This window comes from Lampetra fluviatilis, chromosome 39, assembly GCF_964198595.1.
Source record: "Lampetra fluviatilis chromosome 39, kcLamFluv1.1, whole genome shotgun sequence".
In the NCBI taxonomy this organism is placed as follows: domain Eukaryota; kingdom Metazoa; phylum Chordata; class Hyperoartia; order Petromyzontiformes; family Petromyzontidae; genus Lampetra; species Lampetra fluviatilis.
Genome location: NC_136313.1, coordinates 8141361 through 8155384, shown reverse-complemented (window position 1 = coordinate 8155384; position 14024 = coordinate 8141361). Strand labels below are relative to the sequence as shown.

General features: G+C 50.7%; 1 protein-coding gene across 2 annotated transcripts in view; it reads left to right on the top strand.

Annotated features, from left to right (window-relative positions):
* The window catches only part of UBA6 (ubiquitin like modifier activating enzyme 6), a 42719-nt gene that overhangs the window by 19667 nt on the left and 9028 nt on the right, over window positions 1-14024 (top strand). Inside the window, exons 15-27 of one of the 2 annotated variants that reach the window (XM_078874623.1) lie at window positions 959-1026; window positions 2050-2128; window positions 3231-3314; window positions 3916-3993; window positions 4831-5012; window positions 6359-6464; window positions 6619-6708; window positions 8142-8222; window positions 8857-8985; window positions 12023-12074; window positions 12209-12272; window positions 13399-13468; window positions 13617-13688. In XM_078874623.1, the coding sequence (XP_078730749.1) occupies window positions 959-1026; window positions 2050-2128; window positions 3231-3314; window positions 3916-3993; window positions 4831-5012; window positions 6359-6464; window positions 6619-6708; window positions 8142-8222; window positions 8857-8985; window positions 12023-12074; window positions 12209-12272; window positions 13399-13468; window positions 13617-13688 (1155 nt within the window). The remainder of the gene's footprint in view (window positions 1-958; window positions 1027-2049; window positions 2129-3230; window positions 3315-3915; window positions 3994-4830; window positions 5013-6358; window positions 6465-6618; window positions 6709-8141; window positions 8223-8856; window positions 8986-12022; window positions 12075-12208; window positions 12273-13398; window positions 13469-13616; window positions 13689-14024) is intronic. The other variant, XM_078874625.1, reaches the window with a different exon arrangement.

The window sequence follows — 14024 nt, the reverse complement described above, 5'->3', positions numbered from 1 at the left end:
TGTCCACTTCACCACACCGGCGGTGTCCACTCACCACACCAGCGGTGTCCACTCACCAGCAGTGTCCACTTCACCACACCGGCGGTGTCCACTCACCAGCGGTGTCCACTCACCACACCAGCGGTGTCCACTCACCACACCGGCGGTGTCCACTCACCAGCGGTGTCCACTCACCACACCAGCGGTGTCCACTCACCACACCGGCGGTGTCCACTCACCGGCGGTGTCCACTCACCGGCGGTGTCCACTCACCACACCGGCGGTGTCCACTCACCAGCGGTGTCCACTCACCACACCGGCGGTGTCCACTCACCACACCGGCGGTGTCCACTCACCACACCGTCGGTGTCCACTTCAACACACCGGCGGTGTCCACTTCACCACACCGGCGGTGTCCACTCACCACACCGGCGGTGTCCACTCACCACACCAGCGGTGTCCACTCACCACACCAGCGGTGTCCACTCACCAGCGGTGTCCACTCACCGGCGGTGTCCACTCACCACACCGGCGGTGTCCACTCACCACACCGGCGGTGTCCACTCACCACACCGGCGGTGTCCACTCACCACACCGGCGGTGTCCACTCACCAGCGGTGTCCACTCACCAGCGGTGTCCACTCACCACACCGGCGGTGTCCACTCACCACACCAGCGGTGTCCACTCACCACACCAGCAGTGTCCACTCACCACACCGGCGGTGTCCACTCACCTCACCAGCGGTGTCCACTCACCACACCAGCAGTGTCCACTCACCACACCGGCGGTGTCCACTCACCACACCGGTGGTGTCCACTCACCACACCGGCGGTGTCCGTCCACCCAGTGACCACGTTTCATAAGCATCGATATTAATCGATTAATTTGCCGTGCCATTTACGTGTGCCCGTCTTTAGCCTAACATACGCGTGTCTGCGTTGTTGCTTTTCAATGCCTCGCATTTTGTTTTGCTCCCAGTTGTACTTCGATGCCATGGAGGTGGTTGGGAACCTTGAGAATGTCAACAGCGAAGGGTTCAAGGCAAGGTGAGTTGGGAGGAGCCGTCGTTTGCACATATGTCGGAGCGGCTGAACCCGCCACGTTTCGCCGCGGACCTTTTCTCCCACATCCCTCGCCAGTGGTGTCATGGTTCGCCCCTTCCCCTTGCGCTCCAATGCCTTGTCGCCGTTTCAGTGGTTGCGATTCGGAGTATTTGGCTGCTATAAATGTCCTCTTCATTGGGCTGTCATTTGTGATAGCCAGGTCGCTTCTGAAAAAGAGGTGTGCGGCTCAGTGGGCCCTACCTGGTAAAATAAAAAAAGTTTTGTAACGGGCGACGCACGAAATGCGTATCGTATGAGCTGCCTGCTCCGGGCAGTTCGATCTTTCCAGCTCCCGTCTGTACCCAGCTGGGCGCTGGCTCGTTTCCTTGTTCACGTTTGAAGGTTTGTCAGCCACCTTGAGCCCGCCGCCGTTCACCGTCGTGGTACTGCGGTGTGTATTGAACAAAAATTCTCAAGCGACGTCCTCTCAAACGAACATCAAAGCGGGGCGCATCTCCCATTTTATAGCCCTGAGCCAGCGGTGGGAATTCCACCTTCCTATTGTGGGCGCCAGTCTATTAATAGAGCAACCTCCGCTGACTTCCACGCAAAGCGGTACTCGTTTTATTGACCCCAGGGGGATTATGGGCTTTGTGACCTCGCAACCTCCTGATGGTGAGAGCCGATAGCTGAGCCAACCGACGGTTTATCATTGTAATGAGCGGAGCGGCGTCTGCCGTCTGATCAATTTACATGAACGTATTGCGTACGTACGTATGTATTACATTGCATATGAATCGAAAAGCCTGGCTCCAGCCACATCGGTCACTAAAATAGCCATTTCTTCTGATGACCAGGGAGCCGCGCAGAGGCGACGGAGATTGTTTTATCTGTGGAATTGTGGGAGAGAAAAAGGCTGAAACTTTACTCGTGTCAACAGTATTGTATTTACAGCTCCCACCAAGTCAATTGTCAGATGTGTAAGTTTCGTTGCTTTTTCCCTTTTGAAAATCCCTGCTGGTGCAGGGGGGACCGCTACGATGCCCTGCGTCTCTGCGTGGGCGAGGCGGTGTGCGAGAAGCTCCACAAGCTCTCCGTCTTCATGGTGAGGTCCCGCGCAACAACAGCGCTGCAGAGATTCGCGGGTTTTGTCATTCTTGCTGCAGGTCTCGGCAGCAAGCAGTTGGGCACAGTGGATAGATGCTGATCATGACAATGATGATGACGTTGCCGTTGACAACAGTGGTGATGAAGATGATGCTGATACCGATGATGATGACAACGGTGTTGATCATGACAATGATGATGTTGCCGTTGACAACAGTGGTGATGAAGATGGTGCTGATACCAATGATGATGACAACAGTGTTGATCATGACAATGATGATGTTGCCGTTGACAACAGTGGTGATGAAGATGGTGCTGATACCAATGATGATGACAACAGTGTTGATCATGACAATGATGATGACGTTGCCGTTGACAACAGTGGTGATGAAGATGGTGCTGATACCGATGATGATGACAACGGTGTTGATCATGACAATGATGATGACGTTGCCGTTGACAACAGTGGTGATGAAGATGGTGCTGATACCGATGATGATGACAACGGTGTTGATCATGACAATGATAATGTTGCCGTTGACAACAGTGGTGATGAAGATGGTGCTGATACCGATGATGATGACAACGGTGTTGATCATGACAATGATGATGACGTTGCCGTTGACAACAGTGGTGATGAAGATGGTGCTGATACCGATGATGATGACAACGGTGTTGATCATGACAATGATAATGTTGCCGTTGACAACAGTGGTGATGAAGATGGTGCTGATACCAATGATGATGACAACAGTGTTGATTATGGCAATGATGATGATACCGATGATGATGACAACTTTTGATTATGGCAATGATGATGTTGCCAATGAGAACGGTAATGAGGAAGATGCTGATGGCATCGATGATGATGATGATGGCAACAGTGATGATGACAATCATGATAATCATGGTGATTAAGATGACGACAATGATGATGATGCTGGCAACAGTAATGATGCTGACGAGGTTGACAATATGTTATGGTGATGACAGGGATTTTTTACGATAATGGAAGAGACGATTGAAGGAGCTGCGGGCTGGTTGATGCGTTTGCTCTGCCTGCTGCCGCGCGTGAAGGTGCGAACGTTGTTGTTCGGCAGGTGGGGTGCGGTGCCATCGGCTGCGAGATGCTGAAGAACATGGCCTTACTGGGTGTGGGTACCGACCAGGAGCACGGTGGCCTGGTAAGAACCTATATTCTTTGGGTCTGTCGGTAAAGTCACGTAGATAGGTTCGAAGAAAATAACAAAAAGCTACGACGTTTCGATCACAACACAAGTGGATGTCGTCATGAGGAGGAAAAAGCTTTCGATCACAACACAGACGACCGCTTGTGTTGCGATCGAAGCGTCGTAGTTTTTTTGTTAATTTCTTTGAACTTATCTACGTGACTTTACCGAAAGACCCAAAGAATATGAATTCCTGCAGTCACGAAAGCTTTAAGTCATGGTAAGAACCTCTTCTCGGTTTTCTGCCACTGATGAATGAAGCAGACCGCTTCGTTCGTCAGCCTGTGCCAACACCGGGGCGGGAGTATACGTTACTTTGGGGGTGCCTCGAATGTTATACGGTGCTTTTTTCTGGAAGATTTTTACTGTTTTTTCCTGGACGTTTCTGTTGCGAAACGTCACTTTAAGATGTTCTTTGTTCATGTTTTTGTTTGTTGAGGTTGCACGCGAGTCAAGAGCCTCACCGCTCACAGGGCTATACCTAATGCATGTTACTGAAATGTTCATTTCATGAGACTGAACGTGCGATGCTTGTGAATTGTGACGTTTTTTGCAGGTGACCATTACAGACCCCGACCTGATAGAGAAATCCAACCTCAATCGTCAGTTCTTGTTTAGGTCTCACCACATACAGGTAACCACGACTTCCGGGGGTGGGGGGGGGGGGCAGGTCTCACCACGGTTCTTGTTTAGGTCTCACCACATACAGGTAACCACGCCTTTCGGGGGTTGTGGGAGGGGGGGCAGGTCTAACCACGGTTCTTGTTTAGGTCTCACCACATACAGGTAACCACGACTTCCGGGGGTGGTGGGGGGGGGCAGGTCTAACCACGGTTCTTGTTTAGGTCTCACCACATACAGGTAACCACGCCTTCCGGGGGTTGTGGGGGGGGGGGCAGGTCTAACCACGGTTCTTGTTTAGGTCTCACCACATACAGGTAACCACGACTTCCGGGGGTGGGGGAGGGTGGGGAGGGGCAGGTCTAACCACTGTTCAACTGCTGTGGACTTCCCACAAAGCGGCACTCATTGTAAATTGACCCCGACCCGACCCCAGACCAGGATTTGAACTTGTGACTTAACCCAAAACTCCCTTGTGAATATGAACATGACTCGCGTTGTCTTGACGAGTTGTTACTTATCTGGTGACATTAAAATCTACCCCTCGTGCTACACATGGCAACGATTGCAATGGTGACGATGACGATTACGGCGAAACAACAACAATAATAACCGGCACGTAAAACGCTTGTACGCCACGTGACGGTTGAATTTGTTTGGCTGTGTCGGGCGGCATCGGCTCTTTGGAGACAAAGTTGCCAAGGTTCATCGCGCGACCTAACCCATGAATCAATTACCAATCCCAACATCGGCCGGAAGTCCCCGATGCGTTAAGCGTTGGAAGTTGGTTGCGACGATGACGACGCGCTGTGACCGCGAGACGTCGCGACGACGGCGCTCCCATCCGCAGAAGCCGAAGAGCACGACGGGCGCGACGGTGGCGCGCGACATCAACCCGCAGCTGCACGTGGAGCCCCGCCTGGACCGCGTGGGGCCCGCCACGGAGGCCACGTTTTCCGACGACTTCTTGTGCCGCCAGAGCCTGGTGCTCAACGCCCTGGACAACGTGGAGGCCCGGCGATACATGGACAGGTACGCGATCTCCCCCCTTCCCACCTGTGCCCCCCCCCTGCCTGTCCCCCTTGCACGTAGCCCAAAGTGCAAAGTCTGGACCGTGACCACCAGCAGTAGGCAGCGCTACCTGGGTAGCACCGACCCGAGGCACCAGCAGCAGACGAGGTTGTACGTTCAACAGTAACCCAGGTTGTAGGGCCAGTGTCAGAACTAGCCAAGGTTGTAGGGCCAGCATAAAACCAGGTCCTCTTTCCAGCAATAGCCTAGAGTGTAGCGGCAGCACCAACATTCTCAACTCCGACCCCACCACGTTTCCGTCTTTTCATGGTGACCAGTCTTTGTATTCATTAAGCCACTGCACACACCTGATGGTTGGGTAGCATTGGAGAGCAGTAACGTGGAACCGGTGTTATTACTGGGTCGGCACAAGAGGCTGTAGGGTCGGTATCGGTAACAAGTGTGATTTCGTAGCTACCGTACGTAGTCATCGTAATGCACATACTACACAGTTACACCAAATCCAGTTGCAATGTATAATATCGGTGATAACTACGATGTTATATTCTTGATTCTTTCGGTAAAGTAACGTAGAAGGGAAATAATAAAATAATAAAAATATAAATCAATAAAATTCTCACGATGTTTCGACTGCAACACAAGCAATCGTCATCAGGTGTGATTTCACGTGTTTTGTTAACGTCCTTAGAATTTTGTGTGAAATCACACCTGATGATGATTGCTTGTGTTGCAGTCGAAACGTCGTGAGAATTTTCTTGTTTTATATTTTTATTATTTTATTGTTTCCCTTCTACGTGACTTTACCGAAAGAACCAAGAATATGAATCCCTGCAGTCACGAAAGCTTTAAATCAAAACTACAATTTCGATTTAAAGCTTTTGTGACTGCAGGGATTCATCTTCTTGGTTCTTTCGGTAAAGTCACGTAGAAGGGAAGTAATAAAATAATACAAATAAAACATAAGAAATAATTATTACGACGTTTCGGCCACAACGCAAGCAGCCGTCCTCATTCTTCACCTGAGGACGGCTGCTTGCGTTGTGGCCGAAACGTCGTGAGAATTGTATTTTATTATGTTTTATTTTTATTATTTTATTACTTCCCTTCTACGTGACTATGCCGAAAGAACCAAGAAGACAAAACTACAATGTTAGTAACGGTTCGACGTCCACTGCTGCGTGCACCGCACTGCTGACTTGTACCCATTCCTGGTTGCTGAATGTTTAGTCGAGAAGACTGCCAGCCACTGCCGAGGTGGCTAACACCACGACGCACAATGGACCTAGCGCTAAGGTCCCTTTAACCAGGCCTCTCTCTCTCGCTCTGTCTGTCCCCCGCACACACAGCCGCTGCGTCTCCAATCAGAGGCCGCTCATCGACTCGGGCACCATGGGCACCAAGGGTCACGTGGAGGTCGTGGTGCCTCACCTGACGGAGTCCTACAACAGCCAGGTGGCACAACCCCTGAGCCCGACTCCCCCACCCCGCCGTCGGTGCCAGGCCTCCCGCTGACCCTTACCACTTTGACTCCTCCGTTCGCTTGCTGGCGCCTTACGCTCGTGCGCTGGGACCCCGAGTCACTCGGCGGGTGCTTCTGTTGTTGCAGAGGGACCCGCTGGATGAAGAGGTTCCATTCTGCACGCTCAAGTCCTTCCCGAACGTCATCGAGCACACCATCCAGTGGGCTCGCGACAAGGTGTGTACGTCGAACTTATTTCGCAGCGTACGTACGTAGCCAGCCGTGCCAATCGGAGGTTCCAGGGAGGCGAATGCCAATGTGTCGTTAACCCACGCCAATAAAAAAAACCTTTACTGCGGACAATATTGGTCGCGGAAGCCTCCGTGTTTGAACGGGGTGGTGACCACCCGCCTGGCCTTGACCGCGTGTCCCCTTACTGAGCCGTGTCGTCTGGGAGAGGAGGACGGATTAAGGGGGGGCTGGGGCGGGAGGCTGGGGTCGGGGGGTGGGGGCTGGGGTCGGGTGGGGGGGCGCACGTTAAATGTGCTCAACGTGCAACCCCTGAACGCTCTCCTGTCCAAGTCCCCTGGTTCCCGGCTTGCGTGTCTTGTTGCGGGGCGCTCGTAAATCATGCAGGAGCGGCTCCCCGCCCGCCATGGCAGCGGGCGGACGACGAGACGCAGAGTGGCGTCGGCCACGAGAGGAACGATGAATTCGCTCGGAAAGGGCACGGGGCGCACGGGAGGGGGGTCACCTTACCGATGGGCCATGTTCAGCTCGGCAGTGCCGCGTTCTATAATTAATCGTGACGGCACAGGGGAGCGCGCCCGGTCATGGCGAAGCACCGCTCACGGTCAGCCTACGACATGTTCTCTCTGCGTCACGTGATCTAGCCAGATCTCGGAAGCTAAGCAGGTCCGAGCCTGCTTAGTACTTGGACCTGAGACTGCCTGGCAATGCCAGGTGTTGTAGGCTTGAGCTGCGAGGTGGCCAGGAGATGACAGCACGACAATGGTTCTAAGTCATCGTAGAGGTGCTTCGGTTCTGCCTCTGGATTGAAGCTATCCCTGGGGAGTGGTGCGTGTTGTCTTCTCGTACACGTAGTTTTCTCTGGTTTCTCCGCAGTTCTTCCGCTTGAAGCCGAATGACCATTAAAAGAATTGGCCAAGGATTTCAATGTTGATATTAGCTTCTTGACACAGAATCTTGCGACTCAGTGAGGCATTAAATTTTGATTTAAAGCTTTCGTGACTACAGGGATTCATATTCTTGGTTATTTCGGTAAAGTCACGTAGAAGGGAAATAATAAAATAATAAAAATATAAAACAATAAAAAATTCTCATGACGTTTCGACTGCAACACAAGCAATCATCATTAGGTGTGAAATTCACAAAAACATTTCTTGCTGTGAACTTCACACCTGATGATTGATTGTATTGCAGTCGAAACGTCGTGAGAATTTTTATTGTTTTATATTTTTATTACTTTATTATTTCCCTTCTACGCGACTTTACCGAAAGAACCAAGAATATCAGTGAGGCATTGTTTTGTATAATTTAAGGACATTTTTCGTTAATTGTGAGGGCTTTATAAGAACCTGGGTAAAGGGCTTGTCATGTGACCGTGCTGTCGGGAGGAGCTGACCGAGAGCAATTTTTTCACGCTGCAGTTTGAGAGTGCCTTCACCCACAAGCCCTCCATCTTCTCCAAGTTCTGGGAGAGTCAGCGGTCCCCCAAGCTCTTGCTCGAGGTGCGTATCTGCTCTGCTGTCTTGGACCGTGGTGATCCCTGCTGTGACATCCGAACGACTGTTTGTGAAAGACTAGCGGAGCTGGGCTGGGCTGTCTGATTATTTACATCATCAGGTCAACTCTGCAACCAATCGGATAACACAGAATGGTTGAGGGGGGGAAGTTTTACCTCCCGTTCCCACGTGTGCCGCTGGACGGGAGGTGATGGGCGGGGCTTGGTGACATCTTCAACGTCGTCGTAAAATCCCCTTCACGCTGGCTGCCGCTGGTTAGGGGTTTCCCACCTTCGGGAGACAGGTTGTCGGGGTGGTTGCCATGTTTCTTAAACGAGCCCAAGCAATCGACCACGTGAAAATGGCCAATTTTATAAAAACAATTCGGACAATACAACACAAAGAGATTGGTGCCAAAAAGATTTTCACTACTTGTGCGTAGTAGTGAAAGTGGAAAGAAATTTTTAAAAGTGCAGCGGACACCTACAGGCTGTGTGTCCATGGATCGTGATGATGATGATGATTCGGATAATCGGTACAATCGACGAATTGCGCCAGCTGTAAGCGCACGTGCAGCTGCTCGCTCAACAGCGATGGTACCAGCGGCGCTCAGCGTGCGTCGTCTCTCCGTCTGTGGCAGCGCCTGCACGCCGGGGAGAGCCCCGAGGGAGCCATCCAGGCCGTCAAGTTGCTGAGCCGTCGCTGCACCTGCTGGGAGGAGTGCGTGATGCTTGCCAGGGTCAAGTTTGAGAAGTACTTCAACCACAAGGTGCGTGCGCGTGTGTGTGTGTGTGTGGCCGGATCGAGGGGGCTAAACGGGCGCGGCACGGGCTAGAGAAGAGATGGAGTGATGTGGTACAGGACGTGGAGCTGAGTGGACTTGCTGATGAATGGTACCAGCAGTGTCAAGATCGGCCTCAGTGGAGGAGGCTCGTGAAGGACGCTACTGGGCAGTTGGAGGCAGTCGCCCTCCAACAACAACGGAGGGCGGAGGAGCGACGCTCACGACAACGAGCCGAGCGCCGGGTGGCTAAAGTACAGCAAGTTGGTACAGTAGGGGGCAAAGGTGGTGCATCAGCCAGTCATCTCGGTCATTTCGGTCAGTCGACCCGTGGCACATGCTGGGTCTGCCCAGGACCTCCTGCCAGCGAGCGTTCGACACTTCAGGTGGCCTCAAGGTGCACATGGCCTGGCACAAGCGTCGTGGTGACGTCACCGCCACTTAGTGGCGAATGGCGGTTGTTGTTATTGTGTGTGCGGGGAGAGACGGTCGCTCACACCCTCAGCGTTTTGCAAGCCCTCTCTCTCAACATGAAATTGAATCTCGGTATTTTTTTAAAAGCGAAGTTTATTCTAATTTTTTGTTACTTAACCACCCCATGCCGGTGATGGTCACGGGTGTTGTTTGACCGTACCTCGCACCTCCGATCAGCACGGCTGGCTAAGTACGGTGCGAAAGAGGTTCAACGTACGTACATACACACCTCACCACGCGGGTCAGTGCGGCTTGGCGACGAGGGTTACTCTGGACCCGGTTCAAATGTCACTCGCCACGGGCGTAAGACGTGACTTGTAATCAAACCCAGGTTGCCAGCTACATAGCGCAGTTTTATAAACACTGCGTAAACATATTTTTTCAAATATCGTGGTTATATTGTAAAAAAAATTTGCAGATCATCGCCTTTTTATATGCCTTTTTTTACCGGCTCATAATTATCACTATGAAATGGCAGTGGCAAAATTAATGTCACCCTCTCATATACTGAGCATGTTCAGTCATTTAAAGGTAGAAAAATGCCAATTAGGGCATTGACGGGTCATTACTTAGACAAACAGTTACACACGTAATGTTCTTGTCCCTTGGTGACACTTGCCATGAAGGCTGCTTTGTTATCGGCCGTCATCTCTCCCCACTGCTGGTTGATGGCCTCCCCTCTTCGCCATTCCCTCGTCAGCCATTTGCGATGCCAAGATCCATCTCGCTGCTGCCAATGAGCTCATCTCATTGCTCCTCATCCGTAGTGGTCGTGTCTCTGTGGCACGTTTCCCTCCCGTGTGTCACCAGTCTCGTTAGCTATCACCCTATCTCGTGATGCGCGCTACCCACACCCAGATTTATATATCTTAACGGTAATTATTGTTTAAATTTTGATTTAAAGCTTTCGTGACTGCAGGGATTCATATTCTTGCTTCTTTCGGTAAAGTCATGTAGAAGGGAAATAATCAAATAATATTAATATAAAACAATAAAAATTCTCACGACGTTTCGACTGCAACACAAGCAATCATTATCAGGTGTGAAATTCACAAAAAAAACATTTCTTGCTGTGAATTCCACACCTGATGATAATTGATTGTGTTGCAGTCGAAACGTCGTGAGAATTTTATTGTTTTATATTTATATTATTTTATTATTTCCCTTCTACGTGACTTTACCGAAAGAACCAAGAATATGGTAATTGTAATGTACCTAAACCACACGCGTGCGCTTGATTCCACCCTATAAACTATACATTAATATAAAATACCATTATATATTTTACCTGCCCTTTTGTAGACCATATGAGGCATTTGGTTTCGTTGGAAACTGATCCAGTAATCAAAGTGCTGTCAAACCAAGGCAAAGTTTAATTTGGGCACGATTTTTTTAATGTACATATAAAAAAGCATACAGTGGTACCCCGGAGATCGAACTTAATTCGTTCCAGAAGGCCATTCGAACACCGATTTGTTCGAACACCGAATTTATTTTCCCCATAAGAATTCATGTAAATGACATTAATTGGTTCCAGACATCAGAAATCTCTCATTATAAATCATTTTTACACGAAGTTTACAGTAATTACATGCATAAAATCATACAAAAAAACAAGAAACACAATAAATAAAGGGAATAAATGAATAAATATATGGAATAAATGAAATAAATGAACATTGAACTTCAATTTACCTGTAGTAAGGAGAGTTGTTGGCTTGAGTGGAAGGTGATGAGGAGGATGAGGTGGTTGCTGGTGTTATTGTTTGGAAGTGGAGTCCCATTTGTCTGGGCAAGCGTCCTGCACACTGCCCATACGCCTCTCAGCCGTACAGGTTCTTTCAAGTCGCGATTGCCCGTTTGACCTCCGAATTTCGTTCGGTTTCTGGGGCAAAAAATGTTCGGAAATATCGTTCGAACACCGATTTGTTCGAGTTCTGGTGCGTTCGATCTCCGAGGTTCTACTGTATATGTATATACATCGTTCACCATCACGGTCCAGTCAGGAGTGCAGCACAGTGGTTATTGTTCCACAATCTTGTCGGGGCCCAAAGGCACCTGTCGACCGTGCCTTGAGGGATGTGTGGTGCTACCCGAGCACATGCTGGCCGCGCCGTGGACATGTACGTATGTTGAACTTCTTTCGCACCGTATGTAGCCAACCGTGCTAATCGGAGGTGCAGGAACCCTCGCGTTCTTGTGGCTACGTCTGCCCGGGCGCCTTCCTCGTAGTTTTGAGCACAAATACTCCGCGTTAGTTTCAACTCTCTCTGTCCGACGGCCACCGTTAGGACTACGGCGGAGCGCCGCGTTCCAACAGCCCTGCGACGTAATTTTTTTTTTTTAATCTCCCTTCGCAAGAGCGGGCCTTTGTTTTGCGGCGTTGCGGCCGAGTGTGGTCGAATTGAACCACCGTGCCTTTTAGTCGTGCCCGTTCAGAGAGAGAGAGCGCTACCCTCTAAACACACACGACCGGTTGAGTGCCCGCAGCCAAGTCGGCGGGGATTGACTCGCACGGCCGCCGGTGTGTCTCCCTCTCCGCCGCCCGCAGGCTAAGCAGCTGCTGCACGCCTTCCCGTTGGACACGAGGCTGAAGGATGGCTGTGAGTGTGCGGCAACGCGACATCTGCACGACATCTGCACATGTTGTTGCCAACGCAAGAAAATGTATTTTCCGATTTTAAAAAAAAAAACGTGTTTGTTTGATTTCACTCCCCCGCCTTGCCTTTCCTCCCAGCATTGTTTTGGCAGTCTCCTAAGAGGCCACCCACCCCAGTCATCTTTGATCCCAGCATCCAACTGTAAGTTTACATCTTCTGAAATGTTGACTTGCGTCGTAATTCACGAGCGTTTATTATTTTGAACGCTTGTTTATTTGTGTAAAGGTGACTCGGCTGCCGCTGTAAATATCCACGCTCTTTGGCCACGACTCTTAGCAGACGCTTGGGGCTTTGGGAATGCACGTTCAGTTGTTCACTCCGTTGCATTAACACCGCACCATGGGTGAATGAGCTAGAGGGTTGGCACGGGCAGCAGTAGGTGGCAGGCTGGGTGGTGCAGCCTCGCAGCATTGACGGCCTGAGTTAAATTTTGAGTCTCGGGTGCCTTGCTGTGTTTGTTCTTGTCCCCCCTATATTCTGCACTGGTTCCGCGTGGGATGCCTCCGGTTTCCTCACATGGCAAAATGTCACCGGTATTGGCCAAACTTCCCACAGCTGAAAAATGACCTGCAAATTACTCAATTGGAATTTCACTTAACAACATCGCCTCCTAATGCGAAAGCTTGGCCAGGACCCTGCTGAAAAAGCGTGTTGAGGCTCTGTGAGGTGCTCCTGGGTAAGCAAACATAGTAGACGAAGTTTGTCGTCTCATGCAACCAAAGCCTTGGGTTTGAGGCCCTCTTCTGGGAAGTTGTGATACCCCGACTGTAGAACCGAGAACTTCAAACAGTTTACAAAGCTCTGAAAATTATAACACACAGCCATTTGTAAATCCACTGTTGGTCAATGCCCACCCCCACAAATGCCATGTCGGGCATGGGGGATGGTTCGACTATACTTCACCATGCTGGTCAGTGCGAGTGCTTGAAAAGTGGAGTTGCCCAAGGATCAATTAAAATATCTCTCGGCGCTAACATTTTAACCGTGGCTGGGAATGAAACTCGGGGTCACCGGTTTCGTAGCACGGTGCGCTAATTCACTACCTCGCAAAAGCTCTTCATGTCGCCCGTGCATTTTACTGAAGCCTTGCGATTGTGGGGTTTGTCGCGTGGCCGCTAACCGGCGCTCGCCTCGCGGGTTCCGGCCTCGGTAATGACGCCGCAGCCCGCGCGCGTCGGGATGATTGATGACCGGGATGATTGATGGCTTTTGTGTTGCGTTCACGTGACGCCCGCGCGGAGTTTAATTGTGCGGTGTCACGTTGCAGGCACTTTAGTTTCGTTGTGAGCACGGCTCGCCTCTTTGCGGAGGTTTGTGGAATTCCGTACACCGAGCAGGTGAGTAAAAAAAAACGCTCTCAATGTCAAATCCAATTCTTTTTTCACCACCACCACCACCACCGTTCAAGCGTAAATGTAATGCTGCCCTTCTCACAGCATTGCCAGCCGTGTAATGTTCTTTATGCATTTTTGTATGTATTTGCAGAGTCTGTCCAAAGAATTTCTCCTAGAAAAGCTGGAAAGCATCACAGTGCCTGAATTTAGACCTTCCTCCAAGGTGAGCACCAGCAGTATTGCCTGATACAACATTTTTCAACTTGTTACATTAAATGGTCATCATCATCCATATTTTATCGACTGCTGCGCGAAGGGCCCTCCCTCTTGTCGTAACCACTCCACGTGGTCCTGCGATGCCCCTCACTCCCACACACGCCACTCCGCTTGATCCCCGTGCTCACTCCCACACACGACCTCCACTTGCTCCACCACCTCTGCCGTGGCCGCCCTCTCGCGTGTGATCCTTCCAAAGGCTGCCACTCCATCACCAGTCCTGACTATTGGCTGTCAATAAAAAGTGAACATCTCATGCATTGTGACTCGTCATGCATTGTGA